Source organism: Zootermopsis nevadensis, unplaced genomic scaffold (genome assembly GCF_977971745.1).
Source record: "Zootermopsis nevadensis isolate Lab colony 2312 unplaced genomic scaffold, Znev_1.0 Znev_ptg000005l, whole genome shotgun sequence".
NCBI lineage: Eukaryota > Metazoa > Arthropoda > Insecta > Blattodea > Termopsidae > Zootermopsis > Zootermopsis nevadensis.
The window spans coordinates 5,180,110-5,200,896 of record NW_028259137.1 but is presented as its reverse complement, the minus strand read 5'-3'; the positions used below and the strand labels follow the sequence as shown (position 1 = coordinate 5,200,896).

At 37.6% G+C, this 20,787-nt stretch overlaps 2 protein-coding genes across 4 annotated transcripts in view; one reads left to right on the top strand and one right to left on the bottom strand.

Moving 5' to 3' along the window:
• The window catches only part of gzl (godzilla E3 ubiquitin protein ligase), a 20,177-nt gene extending 10,326 nt beyond the window's left edge, over nucleotides 1-9,851 (bottom strand). The window contains exons 1-6 of one of the 3 annotated variants that reach the window (XM_087343415.1): nucleotides 7,663-7,884; nucleotides 5,146-5,231; nucleotides 3,139-3,256; nucleotides 2,451-2,665; nucleotides 1,263-1,455; nucleotides 501-712 (exon numbers count right to left, since the gene is read on the bottom strand). In XM_087343415.1, coding sequence (XP_087199541.1) covers nucleotides 501-712; nucleotides 1,263-1,455; nucleotides 2,451-2,657 — 612 coding nt within the window. In that variant the 5' untranslated portion in view covers nucleotides 2,658-2,665; nucleotides 3,139-3,256; nucleotides 5,146-5,231; nucleotides 7,663-7,884. Of the gene's footprint in view, nucleotides 1-500; nucleotides 713-1,262; nucleotides 1,456-2,450; nucleotides 2,666-3,138; nucleotides 3,257-5,145; nucleotides 5,232-7,662; nucleotides 7,885-9,789 lie in introns of those variants that run through there. The other 2 variants (XM_087343417.1, XM_087343416.1) reach the window with 2 other exon arrangements.
• LOC110831007 (adenosine deaminase) lies at nucleotides 8,549-20,721 on the top strand. Its single transcript, XM_022066513.2, has 9 exons — nucleotides 8,549-8,796; nucleotides 10,093-10,154; nucleotides 11,144-11,269; nucleotides 12,020-12,153; nucleotides 12,926-13,129; nucleotides 15,604-15,716; nucleotides 17,628-17,797; nucleotides 18,516-18,645; nucleotides 18,896-20,721. The coding sequence occupies exons 1-9, from the start codon at nucleotides 8,749-8,751 to the stop codon at nucleotides 18,998-19,000; spliced, it is 1,092 nt and encodes a 363-aa protein (XP_021922205.2). The 5' UTR covers nucleotides 8,549-8,748; the 3' UTR covers nucleotides 19,001-20,721.
• The last annotated feature ends 66 nt before the right edge of the window (nucleotides 20,722-20,787 follow it).

Genomic DNA, 20,787 nt, shown 5'->3' with positions numbered 1-20,787 from the left:
CAGACCCATGCCACTTGACTTAACACATCTACATAAACATTGGAATGCCGTGGAACCTCAATATACCGCAGACTCAGATATATCACGGCCACGATCACGTTCCCCAATACAATTATTCGTACAAATTTCTATGAAATGTTTTGGTTACATTATAAGACTGTACTGCAACACGCCTTGCTGTAGTGTGTGGGTACAGAGGGTCCGCTATGAATAGGTGTTTTTCTGGTTTCTCTATCCTTGGGGTTATTTTGTTCGAACAGCAACATTTAGAGAGCGCCACTTTGGAGTGGTCTGTGCCAGCAGCACTGGTGAAAAATAAGTCTGAAATTTACCTTGAATTTCGTGTATTTTAGTCACTGGATAAATATACATTATATCAGGGATTCCAAAATTAGATAAATGTCAATTTCACATATAACGCGGGTGCTGATGCTGTCCCCCGAAACCCGCGTTATATCAAGGTTCCACTTTATATAAATTCTGAATGACTACGAACTCACCATGAAGACAACCATGATGAGGGAACAAATCCCAACGACAATGGCAAATGGGATCAGCAGATGCGTGCTGATGTTGAAAGTCTGCTCATCATTAATTAAGACGAAAGACCCCGTCGTGTATTGGTAGCTTCCGTTCAGAATCAAGCCTGCCTCTTCGCCGACAAACAACGACGGGATAAAGATACCCACTGGATTCTTGGCTGACATAGGTTCTGAACACACAGAGAAAAGACAAAATTCAAAACTGCGTTTACCAATACATGCTTACCGAACATCACGGTCGAGAGGTCAGCACTCCTGCTACATATCTGGGAGGTCACGGGTTAAAATCTCAGCCCAGAAACTGGGTATCTTGACTGAGCTTTCTCATCATTTTCCTAAACTCCTCCAGGGAACACAAATACACATACAGCAAAATCATCCGATAAACCTACTTTTTAGGTGCATTCACACCTGAAGGTTGCAAAAATAGACCTATTAGCCATGCCAAGCGTCTGTCTGCCCACATTTAAGAAATTCTATATTTGGGAGATTTACTATATTTGCCAACACATTAAAATTTGTCAAAAACAATAATGAGGTCTTTACATGAAGACCTAGAGTTTCTGCAAGTAGTAGTAACTGGGTGTGGAATCCCCAAACATCCAGGTATCATGCAGCCTTGTAGGGTTCTAATACAACGTCCAGCCATTAGCTGACACTCACACCAAAGAGGACTGTACATTTTACTTTCCACACAATCCTTGGATTACGTGATCTTACCCAGTTCGCTTGAATTCACATTGTGAACAATTGCAGCATTATAGTTGGCGTGTTGCGCTGCGCGCACTTTCTCCTCAAACGAACAGCCATAGCGCTGTATCAGAACTATCCAATTTCCCAAGAAGTTGGGATAATCGGGAGGTTCCCGAATATCTGAACAGGCTTGCGCGGGGTCAGCCATCACGACCAGGCCCTTCAAACAAAACAAATATTAGTCTCCATATTTTTAGTTTCACACTTTTACTGAGAAACTTGGAAAGTGCTAACTTTCAATGTGGTGAGCGAGCGTAGAAAGTCGCTACTTGGTCAAGGTTGTTTTACGAGGAAGAAGAGAGAGGCTCGTCAGTGACAGTACCATCATAAACCTGCTGCACTTATGTAGCTACAACACCTCCTGCTTCCCAAACAAAAATCGCTGAATTACATTCCATATCTCGTACAATGAAAGTTAATGCGATCAGGAAGTACAATAAGTCAGCCAGCTGCCTGGTCCTAAGGTAAGTACCCCTCACACAACTCCCCAAAATCAAGACTTTTGAAATGGCGGACTAAGCAACGGCTTTTAAACCCTGGCCACCGTCCATAAAACCTAACTCTATGACAATTAGCAGGATTTTCAACTCAGCAGCTGGTTTGGTGGTTTGCAGGAAAGGTAATTAAATTTAAACACAAACAAATCCTATAAAATAATAATTAAACAAAGTATCTATAAATAATGCATTTTAAAATATTTAATATAAATCCACTGGAAACATTTATCCACTTACCAAATTTATTTCTTCTATTATATAAGAGGAATCCAAGTGTCTCTGTTTCAAATAAAGGAGACTTGCGTTGAGGTCCTTCACATGAGACGCTTTAAATTTTCACTATTCATAACTGTCAACCACTAAGTATCTGATCTTTTGAGGAGTGGACATTTCTTTTCATCAGAAATATTAATTCTACGGCACAGAGTCCTCGTCTATTGAATATCTAGCGAATAAATTCACTACCCCTTATGAAACCCAACAGTTCATTACCATGCTTACAGGAACATGCTCATTTGTATTAAATATACATCTTCAAACAATGAGATAGTATTCATTCAAATCTCAGAGCGATAACACTCACTGTAATATATATCATAACAGGAATCATAGGATCAAATTCTTGCTCTGTCCCTCTGCAACGACTCTGCCCACATACCTTCAAACCTTCTATCGGAATTGGGTCTCCAAATTGTGCAGGGAGATCTTTGAATTCCATCTCTGGTTCTTCATGGTAATCAATTGAATAAACCAGTACATCTGCACCCACCAGGGCGACACCGTGGCCGAAGAGCGCCACGCAACTAGCAACGGCAACCACGTACAGTGCTGTGATGTGGCGCGGCAAAGGACGCTGCGGGTACATGACTCAGACTGCCGACAGCAAACAGATTTTGTATCACTATCTGTACACATTATCATCAGGATATGAATATTATGAATAAATAACATTACAGACAATTATTCTGTTGGAATACATTTATTCCAGCTCTACAGTTATTAGACGTCTTACAGTATAAGTTAATCTATATTGCTCAACTTAAATCTGCGAACTACATTAAGGGATGAACACAAGAATCATAATTCATTGGTAAATTAAAATAATCAGCTGAAATATGTTCTTAGAAAGTCAAATTAATCATAAATGTATCATTTTAAATCTGAAACCAGAAAAAGTTGTGCTGACATAATGAAATCCAAATGTGCATGAAATACTAAGGTAATTTATATTACAGGGTTTAAAAACTTAACAGTATAAAGTGAAATGCCTTAACCAATATTTTGACTAAAGAGTTAAATAACAGCCCTAATATTTGTGTTACAAATTAAACAGCAGAAATACTGACCACTTTAAGTTGGACTATTCAGATTTCAATACTGGACGAGTGCCACTTTTTGTGGTATTTCACAGCAACCACAGACATGACATAAGACACGACAGTCCGTCACGTCAGGCTTGTAACCCTGTCAGCAAAACATACCAAAATTAATCATTCAACACCACAATAAACTTCTCCTACATTCATAAAGCTACTTTGGTTGATTTTCCTCATATTTATAACAATAATATAAACCGTCTGCACTTTCCTGAAGGTTAAGCAGTCTGCGACTTCAGCCTCATGGTTACATCTCATTTACGCATGTGCCATTAGCATCCTTCGCTGGTTTCTCGTCATGCATTCTTCTATGCCGACGATTATAATACAATTAAAACTGAACGTAAAAGCAAAACTTTTCCTTGTAACCTAAATACGCATTGCTAAACAAAAATTAACAATGAAAAATATACAGCGCAGACTTCTCATTTATGTATACAGGAAAAGGAAGGCTTGTGGATACCAGCCAATTAGACTGTAGACATGTAGATTGTTACCAACAACTCAAGAGAAACATGCTGCCTCTATCTTCAAGTACATACAGGTGAGCCACCTGGGCCCAGTTCTTTCAAGAATAAGATTGCTAATTTAAGAGTTTAAAAGGTATAAATCACCACTTGTCAAATTCTGGCAAAACAGAAGAAAGATGAAGGTAATAAATCACGTTCCGAGACCACAAACTTATCAGTTCTACTCGGAATAAGGAAGATTTACTACAGCAGTGGAAGGAATTTATTACAAGGCAATAAAAGCGACTGGAGAAGTTTCTTGGGAATATCAGCGGTATCAACTACATCCTCCTGATTATCCGGGTTCGTTGGGAAATGTATTTTTTCCCAGGTAATAAAAACACTGGAAAATCTGCAAAAATTAAAGAAAAACATGTGCTTACTACAGACACACTGAATAAATTGCTCAAGCATCAAAATTATTTCTTTAATTTTCTTATTTATTCTCTGTAGCCACGGTGGTCTAGCGATTAGAACGCTGGCCTTGTAATCCTGGGGTCTCGGGTTCGAATTTATAACTTGTGTTGGGCAAGGCTGTGGTCCAGGCAACACAGAGTTTTCCTCCGTGGCATCCCAACAATTACTCCATTCACACACAGAAGAAGGCAATGGCAAACCACTTCTGGATCATCTGCCAAGAACGTATATGAACAGGTCCCAGTCCGAGAAAAGGATGGAAGGATCCTGTTCATATGGACCTGTCGTCAGACAGAACACTAATAATAATAATAAGATGAGGTGGTCTAGCGGTTAGAACGCTGGCCTTGTAATCCTGGGGTCTCGGGTTCGATTCCCGGCGATGTCCGAATTTATAACTTGTGTTGGGCAAGGCCGTGGTCTAGGCAACACGGAGTTTTCCTCCGTGGCATCCCAACAATTACTCCATTCACACACAGAAGAAGGCAATGGCAAACCACTTCTGGATCATCTGCCAAGAACGTATATGAACAGGTCCCAGTCCGAGAAAAGGATGGAAGGATCCTGTTCATATGGACCTGTCGTCAGACAGAACACTAATAATAATAATAAAGCCTTATCTATTAATAACCACAATGACACAGTTCCAGAAACTAAACTGCACTACTCACAATGTGTTGATTTCACATTTCTTACAGGATTCAGCTTATCAAGGAATACTACTAATATCTGCACACCAGAAGATAAAATTATCCCTGGCAATAAGCCAAAGGCAACCATCAGGCCCAATGACACACAAATATGTTGTAACAAGTCTTCCGTGTTGTGATGCCATGCAGAGTTATTAGAAAGAGCTGTTTCAGAGGAATATCTGACCTTCAGAAGGCAGCCAATGGAAATGGAGGTGGAACAGAGGCCTACCAATCTCTCATAAACTTGAAGATGGAGACAACATGATCCCCCAAAAACGGCGGTAACCACCTACGACACTACAACTGAGAAAATTACATATTCTTTACCATAAAACCTCAAACTTGTGACTCTAACGTACCAATATAAAATCCAAATCCGAATCCGTCTTGCACGTGGGAAAAATATGTATTCCACGCCAGTAACACAACACTTGCCAAAATGTTTCTGCAACACATGAACCGATGTTACTACTGTCCAAAAGCAGAAACGTGTCACAAACTCTCTATGAGGTGAGAGTTAACTGAAACACAGACCATCAACAACGGATCTACGTCCACAGCGCACGAGTCGTTACTGTTAAGAGGCAGTAGAGTGACAGATTACATTTTTTATATTTGCTGAATCAAAATATACTCAAAGATACATTTATCAATAATCACCTCTCAGAAATCCTGAATAATAATAAATAAATGAGAGTTAATTATATTTATAACAGAAAACCTGGTGTTAGGAAGACGCAGTCCTTTGTACTGAGAACTCAACTTAAAATTTATAAAGAACTTTGGTAAACACTGTCTGAAGCGATGAGATACCATGCGGCCATTGCTTTTCAACTTTAGAATATGTCATTAACAAGATCCAAGAACAGAAGGGAGGGACTGGAACTCAATGGAGCGCATCTGATTCTCGTCTCTGCCAGCGATAATTTGTTCAGCAAAAGTATAAATCCTGTGAAAGGAGAGAAGCTCTCAGATGCTAGTAAGGAGAATGACAGAGAAAACTAAGTACATGTTCTCAGGGCAGTTCTTTAAATCAAAAGGTTCCAATTTCCTGTATGGAACCCCTTGTCTTTTCAGAACCCACAAAATAACACTGCATGTAGCACTGCATAACACACTGGGCAAATCTGCAGGGCGTAATATGTCTCCCTTAACATTGCAGTTGCTTTCTTGTTCCACCCTGTCACACATGAGTAATATTTCATATTGGCCAAAACCTTCAAAACACAGCCATCCTCCTGAAATATACTGAAACTTTATTCACAACAAAAAATAAATAAATACAAATAATAGATCATCCAAAATTATTATACATGTCAATCAATCAAAACTGGAAATACAAGGTAGTCTTGGCGTCACAGCGGCCGCGCGATCTGAGGCGTGGGCCTTGTGCCGCTTGGTCAATGGGACTATGGGTTCGAATCCCACTCAAGGCATGGATGTCTGTCCACGTTTTTCTGTGTTTTGCTGTCCTGTGTACAGGTAGAGGCCTCGCGACGGGCCGATCATTCGTCCAAGGAGTCCTACCAACTGTCTGATAGATCAAAGCCAACAAAAGTTGGGACCCGCAGATGCTCAAGGGACTGAAGAACGGGTTGTCTAAGTATCCTAAGTAAGTAAGTAAGTAAGTTAGTCTTAGGAAGTTTTCACTGAAGTTTCTCCAGCTAGAAGTGATTATATTCTCTGAGAGAACTTCAAGCAGGTGCATATTGCTATCATTATTTATTTATGGTAACAGAACTGCTAAAATCTTGTATGAACCTACCTCCTCTCTTAGATGCACAATACTATTAAGTTTCTGACAGAGGTTGGAATATGTATAAATTAATTCTGTTACCAGTATTTCGGTCACTAAAGTTAAAAAACTAAGATATTTTTAGAATGTCACAGTATTGTCAATCATGAAATCTTTCAGTTCTTTTTTTTATATATCGAATTCAAGTAAGACTTACATCCTCACTGTCCTATGAATATGAAAGTCTTCTGGAATGTTTTGATATGCAATCTTGTAGAAACAAAGATAAACTTCTACCAGACTACACCGTGCTACAAACCAGAAGACAGCTATCTCTGTGCCCACCACCATGAAAACAGCAAATCCTACTTATTACCATCAACTGTTTCTACAATTGTAATTATTTAATTTTATTTACCACTGTTGGTTGGGCATCATGGCCAATTAGTCCATTTATCACTGGTTTCACTGACTAGTGGCCCTTCGTAGTACAACCTATAGAAGCCATATCAATGGCAGTGCTTAAGCCTTCTTTGAATTCTTGTTGGGAAGTTAAGAGTATATGTTATGTATGTGTATATGGCTAAAATACGTATGTTGGAAAATTTACATTCCAGACATATAGCACAGTACTCCATATCTTGTACCACACAAACATGCATCATATGTGAATAGACTTTTGACTATTTCTTAAGTACTCTCTCCTTTCATCAGATAATTTTGACAAAGTATAACTACTGACACTTAATTATAACGTTTCAAGTACCGTCATCGTGCTCAGTTAAACAGAGATTGCATAGTGAGTATAAATTTTAAAAGTAATTATTTCTTTGATAGACTTTTATGATGTTATGGTTTCTTACTAAATTCAAAGTTTACACTTGGCTTATTTAAGGTGATTTTGACTACATCTCTTTAAACATTGTTTCATGCCTTTGACAAGATACCAACTACTCAATCCATTCATAACGTAAATGAAAAGCACGCAATGTGCACGGCAATCCCATTTCCAGTTAGCTTACGGAAGAACGGACAGCCAAAATGCGAACAGATCAAAGGAATATTATGTTCACAAAGTACAAAACTTCACTCCATGTTACGTAATACGTTTCTACTAAACTACGCCAAAAATACAACTTACTTATATTATGCGTTCGTTCCTCAGCAACTATGTGTTAAAACCTAAATATTCAGTTCTTTTTCATAAAGGGAAACGTCACACCTCACGAACTAAATTGCCCTTCACGTGATTGCATTGCAAAAACGGAACGACATCTTCCTTCGACACAAATTAGATATGATGGTATTATCTATGCACTACAACAACCACGGCGATCTGTGGCCCCCACTGCCCCCGCCCCATCATACAGTCAGTCTAGATGATGGTTATCAATAATATTCCGTTGGAAACGTGTGTGACTTCACTGCCATCTATGAATGAGCATTATAGTTTAGACAGTCACCCATTGCCCAAAAGATTCTGGCACCAAGCCACCTAAAACGTCGGTAAACTAAGACTATGGCACATCAACCCAGAACACAGCTAGCCATTTTCATATTCGCCGCCGCATCTCGCAGTTGATAAATAATCCGTGCTTGTAAGTAGTTTGTTAAGGTCTTAATTACGATTGAAAGATGTCTCTACTCGTCATTTCCTTTTAAAATACACTATTTGAGGTGGGGAGACGAAAGATTACATTTCACCGATGATACCACGAATCTATACTAAGCTGCATCACAGATTATTCCAAATGTATCTACTATCATAGTTTTCAGATCAAGTAAGATCACAATATTCGAAAAACTAAAAATACTTATGCTGAACATCGATTACCTTACCAGTATGCGTCATAATTTGTGGGTGCCAATGAATAAGTGGTTTTCCCATATCCGCATTTACAAAGCATTAACGAAATTTATTATCGTTGGTCTTATCCTGTGTTTTAACTTGTTTGTCTGTGTTCTTAAATAATACGTAATTATCAGTAATAGATACTGACATTAAACTACAGTTAACATATCCGTGGTAGGAGACTAATGAGAGAAAAAAAACTTAGATAGGTGATTAAGCGCTCAGTCTGACTTTTTCTGCTGATGAGTGAAGTGCGTTGCTTGTATTTTGTCTTCTTACTGAGTGGCTGGAACAATTTGAGACGCCAAAACGAGAGGCGATTTCAAATAACAGTATTGTTGTAATTGTATTCCAATTGGTCAGAAAAAGGAAATTATGTTTCTTTCCAGCAACCGTGTTACAAATAAAATTCTACAGTCTCGGGTATGTTTTTAATATTATATTACATTTGAATATACACGAGTTAAAAGCAAATTAGTTTGGAAAATGGTATTTACAGAGAATTTAATTTTCCTCGAAACCTATATAGGCAGTATCCATATGATACCGTTTTAAACTCATATTTTCAACCGAAGTAACTTCGTATTTTTAAAATCCTTTTTATTTTATAACATTCTTGCGCTGTGAAAGTTTTAAATCTTACGTAACTTAATATTCAGTTTGCACATTAATGTATTACAAGGAAATGTTTAAAAAATCAGGGACACTAATTATATCTTGGAGAAAGTCCCAAGGCCTTTAACCACAGCAAATATGTATTATGATCAAACAATTTTAGGAAATATAATCTTAATGATTTTCCTTCTCAACTTTTTTTTTTTAACTTTTGTATCAAATGTGACCCAAAGATTTCTGAACGTGAAACACCTAAAATGTTCACCACAGGCATTTTTTAAGTAATCGAAGTCTGAAGGAGACTAACAATGAAAATTGTTCAAAGGGAAAGAAACTTTGGAAAGGTGGGCTGTTTGGAATACACATCGCGTAGGTCACTGATGCACGAATTATCCAGGGTAAATGTTTTGATTCAGGAAATTCTTGTGCTGATGCAGTCGGCCATTGTTGCTCCTTCAGTCATTATTACACTAATTCAGTCTGAAGTTTTGCAACGATGTGTTTCAGCAGCCTCTATTTCTATTTTTAAACCGTGTTCTAACAATGATCGTCCAGCATAATGGTTATCATTGTTGCACAACAATAACCTCCAGTCATGCATGTTGCCTGCTTTTTACTTTTATCTAAAGTTAAAATTATGATCTATGCCAGCCTGTGATCAACATAAATGCCATACTAAACTGAAAAAAAAGTTACAGTGGAACCACGGTTCCGGAGAATCCGACGTAAATACGTCTCTGTAATGTAATGTAATAATTCTTATATAAGATAAGTAATTGTGATATTGTAAAAGGTTTTTACCAGCACAAAATTATCTTCTACAAGCGATTCACAGCTCAGCTCTTTCCACAATAACGAAAGCGGATTGTTGGCTACAATAATGTAACACAACAATGCCGATTAAACAAATGACGTTCTTAGGTAACATAACAATGCATGCAAGCTGACCATTGTTGTCAGTCCATATTTACAAATTGTTGATATTTCCTAGGTAACCATCTTACACTTTTTTGGGGAATGACACTGACCCTTCCATATAGACGTATTTACGTCAAAAATAAAAATTGTACGTTAAATTATAAGGAGTGATTTCTTTGTTTGTAGGTTGAACTACATGTGCACCTGGATGGCTCACTGCGCCATGAAACAATATGGGAACTCTCTAAGTAAGAAATATTAATTCATGTTAACAGTAACATGACCACAGCTAGTACCATGGCATTTGTAAGAAATCGAAAGCAACTGATATTAGCATAAGTCACACTTTCACAAACATCGCACTCGCCATATCTTTTGAGTTCATTTGCTTAATTGTTAAGTGCAGCTTCCAACTTTCGTATTTGCTGCCTTAATTAATCAGTGTTTTACAGCACAAAGCAAGCGGAACCAGTAATAATTAGAACGCGTGTCATTGTGACCAACATTTAAATTCATCTGTTGGATTTTGGCTGAAATTCGGAAATCCTTTTCCAGTCCAAGTATAGTAAAACTCTGAGTCAATTGCCCTGATGATGGAGGCAGCAAAGACCTCTGATGCACTTCATATTCAGAATGGTTTCAAACTTGGAGATGATTTATCATCTTTGGTTTTCAACTTTGCTTTATAATATGCCATGGGGAAGGTCCAAGAAATTAGGAGGGACCCATCAGCTTCCGAGGTTAACTCACTGTGTGAAAACATAAATAAAAAAAGCTGTAGGAACGACGCTTTAGAAGTAAACGCAGAGGAGACTTAAGTACACGTTGATGTCTCGTCAACAGACTACAGGACAAAATCATTTTATAAAGATTCCTAATAAATCCTTTGAAAAATTTGCACAGTTCAAATAGTCGGGGGATGACGTCAAGAAATGAGAGTTGCATCGCGGCATAGAGGACCGCAATCCCTAAGTACCATGCCCTGAAGATGGATAATAGCTCAGGGCATTGCAGGACTTAGCACCAGCTGGAATTAAGTTATCACTTCTCGCCCAGACACAACGAATTCCCTCTTAGTAAATGGGAAGGCCCGAGAGCCGCGTTCAATCACTGCCAGGACCGAGGCATCCCAAATATTATTTTACTTAATAATGCGCTGGTAAAGGTTTGTTGGAAGTTACCAGTTTTTCTTTTTGTCTCGATAAGAAATGTATTTTCCAACACAATTTTGACACAGGGAAAAGGGACTTCATCTGCCAGGAAATGGCACATTTCAAGACCTTCAGGAGGCCATGGTCATCAGACGTCCCAAAGATCTAGGACATTTTCTTGAACCATTCCTCATTTCAACACCGTGCATAGCGTACGTAACTGGACCACATTACATTTACATAATTAAGGCTGTGTGTCCTTCAGTTTAACTTTCATTGCTTGGTAATCGTGGGGCTGACATGTCGGAGTCATTATTCCTCGCTGGTAATTAGCACACAGTAGGTTAAACTGTTTGTTACATAAGTGGAAGCAATTGCAAAACCTGGCCTTGAATGAAGTGTGAAACTTCAGATTTTGTCTAAATTCATGGAAGGACATTCTTAATTTTTTTCATTGTGATTTATAAAGCACAGAAAGATATTAACATTATCTTTCATAAAATTATAAATCCAGGTATTACTTTCTTTTCCAGAAAATATCACATGAATATATTCTTATCTCTCTGACAGATTTGCATGACTGAAAACAGCAAAACTCATATGGCAAACGGAAATTATAAAAATTCAAACAAAAAAAAATATGCCAGACATGGAAGATAACTGCACATCTGTCGAGTAAACATTTATGGATAGACAAGAATCGGAAAGATATATTTGTAAGTTCAGGATGTGAAAAGCCAAAATTAGCAATACAACTTAATTTCCTTCATTTTGTACGAAATATATTTTTCTCCATAAAGCAGCAGCAGCTGGCAAAAATATATGACAGAAATCAGTTACACCCGAGATTGCTTCATTATGTCATGCAGTTGGAAGCCAGGAAGGTCGCTGCATTGCCTCAAGAGTTTTCGTTCTAATGACCATTGTCACAGATAATGAATGTAGTTTTGCACCGTTTCTAGCGGTGATCTGTCTGCAATTGAATGCATAGCGTACGAGTTCTGCGAGGATAAGGCAAAAACCGGTGTCCTGTACGTGGAAGCTCGTTATAGCCCACACTCGCTTCTGGCTAAAGATTGTCCTTCTGACATTGAAGGTACGTGTTTTTACTTGTTTGTTATTTCAAAGTATCCAATTGGTCTTGTCTTGGTGGAGAAGTTTTCACATTTTCATTCCTTTGTTAACTTAAATTTTTAAATGCAGGTTAACAAATGAGATCTTCTCATACTTATGGAAGTAGAAGGAACGGTACTTTGGTTTGACTTGTAACAATTTTTCCAAAATATCTGAATTTATTATGATTATATGCATCTCTAACATAATCCTTTCCAGCATGGCTTCTGAAGACAAAGTTCTGTCTTGTACACTTTGGTTACTTAATGTACTTAGTGCTTTCGAGTACTCACGGACAAACCTCTGCTTATTTTCATTAAAGCAATGCTTTTGACATTAAGAAACTTAATAATTTTGGATTTCCCTCTGGATTCGTCAATTATTTACATTACTTCACCAGTAAGCACTTGTTTTGAATAAGCAATTTGAAAATTCTTAGAAACACGACTTAAATGATGATTTATGTGAAAGTAACACGTTACTAAAAGTAAATGCTTTTTTTTCTTTAAAAAAATATTAAATATGAGACTTTATTTCCAGTTGAATGTAGATTGCATATGAATTAAGTACTGTGCACATAATGTAAAAATATATATCAGTATCAGGACTTAAAAATCATAAGACAGAATAAATTAAAGCGGCGCTGTAGCTCTCGGCATTCACGGAGAACTTTGGATTACAAGAGCCTCTCTTTCTGTAAATTAAAGCATCGTAAAGAATCTGCAAAGTACAGTGACCTTCATATTTGTTTTCAGCTTTAAGCGAGGTCGTAAGAGCGGTAAATCGTGGCCACGCTCGAGGTGAAGCAGCATTCCACGTGAAAGTTAAAAGTATTTTGTGCACGCTTGTTGGAACAAATACAGGCCTAGAAGTAGTACAACTCTGTGAGAACTTTAAGAATGAAGGAGTACTTGGCATTGACATGGCATCTCCTCCTAAGTCTGTTCCCAAAGAATTTGGTAAGTTTCATTGGTTTATGTATTAACCATAACATGAACTGCACAGGCAGTGATGAGAATTGACATTATATATCCCTGTATTTTGCCACATAATTCACTTTTTTTTTGGTTTCAAAATTCTGTGATAAAAATGTGGTTTCTTGATTCGTGCAAGGAAAATGAAAATGTTCCATCATGAAAACTACCTCTGTCTACTTGACATATTTATAAAAGTTGGTCACTTTCTAAGAAAAACCGATAAAGCCCTGAATAAGATTTTTAATTTAAAAACACATTTTTTATTATATCAGACTTTGTTATATCTGTTACGTTCATCTGCATAGCACAATATGGTCTTGTCTGCTGTTCAGTGTGACTGCCACAAACCACGCAATGGCAGCAGCGGAGAATAATAATTCTCTTTTAACTGCGTCAGATACAGCGTCTTCCCACTTGCTTTGTACTTTATGCCTACTGTTATTCTTATCAGACTTCATGACAAAATTTATCTCTGATGTTATCTTTTATACTCAAGAATAAAAGGTGTGAAATATACTAAGGCTGATTTATTTCTTAATTCCACAAAAAAGAAAAATTGATAACGCACGGACAACACGATGTGATGATAAGCATTAAATTTGCACTGAAGTATCAGGATCAAGAATGTGACTACAAGGTTTAATATGAGGGAAATGTTTTATCTTCTCCTCTATCTGAGTGGTATTGTCTCTTACACTCAGAAGTTATTGATTGACTCATGGGGGCACCTACTGTGGCTGAGGTTTTCCTCACACCCTCACCAGAACAGTCCCTTAAGAAAGACTATCCTTATAACATTAATAAGTATTCCAACATCCATAATTAAACACTTTATACACTCGCTAATTATTACAGTGTCATTTAGAAATCTGGACTGTCTTTGTGGGTGCTTACATGGCAAATAAGGGCTCTCCCTTTTCTGTCTGATTTACGTAGCTATTTGTTTAGAACAAAGAAACATTACGAAGCTTTGTACTGTTAGTCAAAGTAGCTTATTGCCAACCAAACACAAACTGACATGTTCCTGTTGCTCTGCTTGGTTCTGTGTTAGCGATACAAAGTAACACACCCAAAACTACATTCTCTATAATTTGTATTTGGCTTCAATAAAAGTTGATGAAGTTATGGGCATGTATCACACGTAGGCAATAATAAGATTTATTTTACATCAGCAACCACTGATGAAGTGCGGAGATGCCTGTGACGAAAGGTTTTCAGATGAGAGGAGAGGAAGCTGTGCTCTAGGGATGTCTGTTGAAACCGAAGGACAGACCACCCTGTAGTAGTCACTGTTTATGTAATTACAAGTGATGCATTATCTATTCTTTATCAAAAGGCTGTCAATCTCATTCACGTGTTATCTAACAGTTTGGAACCGTGTTTACTCCTAAAAGGCCTTGGCTTACTTGTGATTTTAACCCATGAAATTTGGAGTTTGATTCTGCTATCAAACTTAAAACTGTTTATTCCAAGATAAAATTTTGGAAGCTTCCTTACAACATAATAAGTAAAGTAAAGCTATGTCACTATATGCCACGGAGGTCCTTGAGGGGAGGGGAGGTATAGCTCCTACTCATTCTTGACCTCGGCACTAGATGGGGGTGAGTGGTCAGCATCCCACCCTGGCTGTGCATTACCCCCAGGAAAGGACCCTGATACCAATAGGATAGGAGGCTGGGTGGGACCCAGAACCAGTCTGGACGCAGAGGCTAGAGGAAAAATCCTCTGCCCCTGTTGGGAATCGAACCCGTCGTCCAGTCCGTAACTAGTCAGAATACTGACTGAGCTATCATGGCTCATACCTTAAAACATAGATTAACTGTAATAATGGTTTTTTCATTTCATGGAAACGTTTTAATGTATAGTCAGCTCCGAGCTGTCTGTAGCATGGCAGACAGAGAAGCTGCAGGCAGGTGAAAATCGTGGATAACCTGAACAAGGTTGGAAAAATAAACAATGTAACATAAATAGATAAAATTAATGTTAATTTTATGAATTTCTAGTCACTTGTGCCAATCAGTCTTAAAAGCAACAATTAAATGAAGAAAATATGCGTGATATAAAATGCTTTTGGAAACTGTGGATTTTATATGAAACCTCTTATTATGTAGTCTGTGTTTATAAAAAGCACATTTAAAATTACATTTAGGTCATCACGTAAAGTGAGATTCCACGTCTTCTAATTCGCAACAATATTGTTTGAGAAAATATTAGCACCAATTTCATTAAAGTACATTCCAGTAATTGTATTCATGATCGTAACTAGCCGACTTACTCATGGGACAGACCTGTTCTTCAGAAGCCAATAGTACAATCAACTAATAGAAATTTTCCACCTTTTATGAAAACTAGTGGCTCATTCATAAAAGGCCACCATCTTATGCCACTTGAAGCCAGTCCACACCCCCAACGATATTTGTTTCTGCTGACGATACAGACAGCTTCCTAATTTACAGTTGAGGTGCCAGACAAGGGAATAGAAGTTGATGCATTCCAAAAGGCAGCCAAGTTGGGAATCCACCGGACTGTACATGCCGGAGAAACAGGTTCAGCCGAGATGGTAAAGCGGGTGAGTGCTTTCAGTTTATCGTTTACAACCATTACAGAATTAATTGCTGTTCCATCACATCATTAACGCCAGTGACGGATGGACTATTATAATTTTTATGTCACCTGATCATGCTATAGACATAAATTCATAAGACCACATTTAAGTTTCCCAAATCGAGAAAGAAGACATTCGGATGATCTACGAAGAGACAGAAAGTTCAATTCACATACAAATTGGACTGGAACAGGCGAGTTGGCCTAAGCTTTGAAGAAGAAGAAGATGTTTGAAAGTCTCCAAAACTGTGTTTGAATCGTACTCTCTTCAATGGCAAAGAGTAGTGTGTGTATTATAGGCTTGTTGGGGCCTTTTGCGTATGCACCAAGATCAGCGTCTTCCACGATACTCGACATATACTCAGAACATTACAAAATTAAATTGTATTATTAAAAATTATATCTATATTTATTTTACTCAATTACCTAGTAATGAACTGGCACAAGTGAGCATAGATTGGAGAATGATATTAAAACAGATCTTAGGGAAATACATTGGATTCAACTGGCTCTGGACAGAGGACCAATGCAGCAGCTTCCGTAAAGGACAGCATATTTATTTACTGGCTGAGTGACTGTCAGCTTCTCAAGGAATGTTCTGCTGTTTTCTTTTTGGGCTGAATCTGTAAATTGGTCCTGAAGCTGTTGATTCAGAAGGTTAAAATAAAGAATTGAATTATTATTTCCCTGTTTTAATTTTATTACACGCTTCTTCTGCGAAGAGTTTACGTGCAGAATTCTTTAATTAATTCTTATGGAAACCTCTGATCAGCGAACGTCACATTTTCCGGGAACGCAGCCCCAGCACATTCCACCAATTTCTTGGTTGTGTCATTCATGTTTCCACTGTAACATTTTCTACCATTCGTTGCATGAATGATTTATATGTTTACAGGTAAATTATGTAAGAGGTTAACCACTTAAGTAAGTGCTTGACTTTGTGCTTCCTAATGTTAAGCCTGATAAGTAAATATGTTAATCTGTTATCATTTTTAATGCCATCAAACTGAAGGAGCTGAAGGTTAAGTGGGGGCATGAAGGATGGACGAAACAGTTATTTACGGCATACTGTATTCATCCATACACATATTTTTAACCAGCTAAAGAGCAAAATCTTACTTGAAGGTACCTTCACATGTGTGGAATTATCTCAGTTGGTACAAACTGAAATTTAATGCATGTCCTTCCAACTGTTGTCACAACTTACTTCTACTGTGGAGATGGGGGCAGCACATTCCTTTGAAACATTGGCACTACTTGGTGTCAGAACCAAGGATACCAAACTCTTAACTTGTTCTGCTATGAAAACTTCAAATCCCACATATAAACTAAATCATGTTTATTTCCTATTGCCTGCCACTCCAGCTTTAGAATTATAAAATGAAAGGCCAGCGACCATCTGCCATGATGTGTAACAATTTCCTTTTCCCTTAAATTCCCCTCCCATTTCTTCACCTCATCTTTCATCCGATGCAGTGTAGCCACAGCAGTGACCAATGTTGTTGGCCCACTTCTAGTTCTATAGTTGGTTTTGCGAATTATAACTTATTATGAGCTCTTTTAATATAAGCATTATCATTATTATTTATGAGGTGTTGGCCTTGCCTCCAACCAAATTCTTTGTGTCCACGTAAATTAAAACCTGAAGTCTAAAGATGACATTCTACGTGTGTTTACATCTCACAAACAGCTGTGCCATTCTAGCACGTTCTGAATTCCATCTCTGTGATGGCAGAGTAAGTCGAAGGGTTAAGCAATAGTAGTGTGTCCTTCCTTCTCTCAGCTTATCTGCTTTATATAATTTTAGTAAGTATTTAAATATTTCATCATTATGCAGCATTATCTGTTGTTCATTAGTGTGACATTTCTTTAAGAGGCAATCGAAATCTATGATGCAGAGAGAATAGGTCATGGTTATCACATTCTGGAAGATAATGCAGTATACCAAATGGCTCTTCAGCGAGGCATCCATCTTGAAAATTGCCCATGGTCCAGTTACCTGACTGGAAGTGTTCCGCTTTCTACTCCGAAACACCCCGTCGTCCAGTAAGTATGCACTGATAATGGTGTTTGGTGTATATATTTTGGTACTGAACTCAAATTTTACATTTGTGTGGCTATGGAACACTAAAAAAGATGTTATCATGGCTTGCTCATACTGCAAGCAAATCAACGTTGAATTGTGTGCTGAGACACTCCAGACTCAGCACAGACACCCTTGGATTGAACCCAGGGCATGTGGCTTGAAGCTGATGGCATCCTGTTTCCTAATCACGTCACGTCTTCCAGAATGAAGCTTATCATTCTATTATAAGAATCAAAGTCTGCATTTGTCGTCAAGCAAAGATGGTTTCTCTGTTACAGTTTCTATCAGCTCAGGATTCACAAAGATGCAGTGTCTGCGTACGCCAGTATTTTAGTCAATTTTGTATTTCTTTCATAATTAGGTGTTCTTCATGCTCCACCATGAATAAAGAATGCCTTACGAGCCCATCCATGTCTGTCTGTCCAGCCTATGTTTTTCCTATGGGCTTGGCAACCTGCATTACTGAGAATTACTGCTGGAACACATCAGTGCAATAATGGGCTATGTGATGTGCCACCCTTGTAATGTCAGTGTCACGGAAGGCAAGGCAAAACCACCGTTGCACTTTCTCAAGAAAACCCCATAAAGGGGTCACGACGGTCAACCTGACCATAGATGATGAAAAAAAAAGTCAGTGTACTCTGAAGAGTACCAGTCTTGTTTTGTGTTTGGCTACAGGTTTGCAGAAGACAGAGCCAACTTTTCTATCAGTACAGATGATCCGATGGTTACAGGACAGCAGCTTCAGGGAGACTATGAGCTTGTAAATAACTACTGGGGATTAACCGAAGCCGACCTACTTAGGGCCGTGAGTAATATTTGTGAACACTTCTTTCAGTTACGCCTTTCTCATTTACATTTTGCGGTCACTTGCTCACAGCCTCTTCAGTGGCTCCATGGAATTAATCCTTCAGAAAAGGATATTTTCACCTGTTCTTTAACAGGCTCTTAAATAAACTAGTAGCTATGCACAAAATTTTTTTTAGGAAACCTGATTAATTTCTAAGCCATGTTATTGCTAGTCTTAATGGTTGTGCAACTCGCTTTGTTGATGACAGAATCTGAACGCTGCCCGTTCCTGTTTCCTACCACAAGCAGAAAAAAAGGAGCTGCTCTCACAACTCAAGTCCATTTATGGATTGGATGAAACAGATGGCATTTGACGCTGCACCAAATGTGTTGAAATATGAAGCCGACACTCAGTTTTAAGTAATGCGTCGTAGCCGGAAGGAACCTGAACACTGATGAAATCAAGCCACTGAGTATATTATGAGCTACTTTAAATAAATACCTTATAAAGAACAAGACGAATTAAATAAATATAATAAAACACATCTTGATTACAAATTAGTACTCTGGAGAAGTATTCCATATAATCAGTAACAGATGCTAGAGGATTAGGAACCAAATTAATGACAAAAACAACATCAAGAGAATTTCTGCTTTCACGTATGTGGGGAAAGAGACAAGAATCGTAACCAAGACCATCGATCTCAAAACAGGATCTGAAACCACCAACACAGGGGGAGTTTAAAAAAAATCCACACCAAGAATATCCGTATCAAAACTGTTTGATATACCAACCACATGTGGCAATTGCAATTAGAAATATTTAGGTCAAACAGAATGCACATTCAAAGATATAATGAACATACCAACGCAGAACAGGATGCAGATAATATGAGAGTAAATGAAAAAGGTTGTGTAATGAAAGGGCCTATTAACTGTAATCTTATTCCAATTTAAACTCACGTGTCTTTTAATTTTAATTCAATCTTAACACTTAGTTGACACACTACATGATATTGGCCAGAATATGGTAATTTAATACCAAATCATGTTACAAAAACAAATTTAATTTTAAGAACTAAATGTGTAGGAGACCTTAATTACTATAAAATACATTTCATAATTTTTTGAAGTCGCGCCAAAGATGTGGAGCCTTTTGTTGCAAATTAGTCATATTCATTGCTGGGCCGCAACACATTTAAAGATGACATTATTTTAGTTTGGCGCCTTCATCTTCAGATTCAGGAGAGGGCATGAGGAAAACATTTGCGTACAAGATGTTCTGTAACTTTTTAGCCCCCATAAAGCGTACTCAACTGGTGGTGCCGTTATATTCTACAGCCCTTGCTTTTCATGATATAAATAAATACCTTCAAAGAACCCACATTTGCTGATGACGCAAGTGTCATAATTTCTAGCAAAAATTTTGATGATTTCTCTCACATATGAATAAATGGTTTACTGCCAACAAGCTCATCCTGAATCTCGATAAATGAAACTAATAACAATTGTAAGAAATAACTCATCACAATAAAGTAGTGGTTATAAAAGACGAGTCGGTAAATATGGAATTCCTGGATTTGAAAATTGATAACCACCTAAATTGGACACATCATATTGATAAACTGACACGCAAGTTAAGCGGAGCATGTCAGCAACACTGACAAACTCAAATCACCTTATTTTGCTTATTTTCGCTCCATAACACTTTGAAACTAATCGTGCTGTACACAAAGATTAAGAATCAGCTTCACGTACCAACTTTTCAGAAGAGTGCATATTATGCAGGCATCAAAGTTTTCAAAAGCGTACTATCAAGTCTCACGAGTTTTCCAAATAAAAAGGTACAATTTAAAGTATTAAAAAGATACTTAATCACACACTCCGTCGACGAATTTCTAATGTTAACAAATAGGATATAATGTCATTACAATTTTGTCTTCATGTAATATAAATGTGTGGTATAATTTATATACAGAATGTAATGGGCGATTTATATGGAACATATCACTAATTATACGAACCTTCTGTTTACAATATTTGAAATATTATAACACTACGAATTGTACTTGAAATATATACAATATAAATTGCATTATCATGACTTATTCTACATCCCACCGCCATCTCACTAATGCATGGATCCATGGAATGTAATACA

Excerpts from the sequence above, each read along its gene's own strand:
- LOC110831007 (XM_022066513.2), top strand. The coding sequence starts at position 8,749 with ATGTTTCTTTCCAGCAACCGTGTTACAAATAAAATTCTACAGTCTCGG. Across the intron at positions 8,797-10,092 it reads ATAAAATTCTACAGTCTCGG|GTTGAACTACATGTGCACCT; the intron begins GTATGTTTTTAA and ends CTTTGTTTGTAG. Across the intron at positions 13,130-15,603 it reads GTCTGTTCCCAAAGAATTTG|TTGAGGTGCCAGACAAGGGA; the intron begins GTAAGTTTCATT and ends CCTAATTTACAG.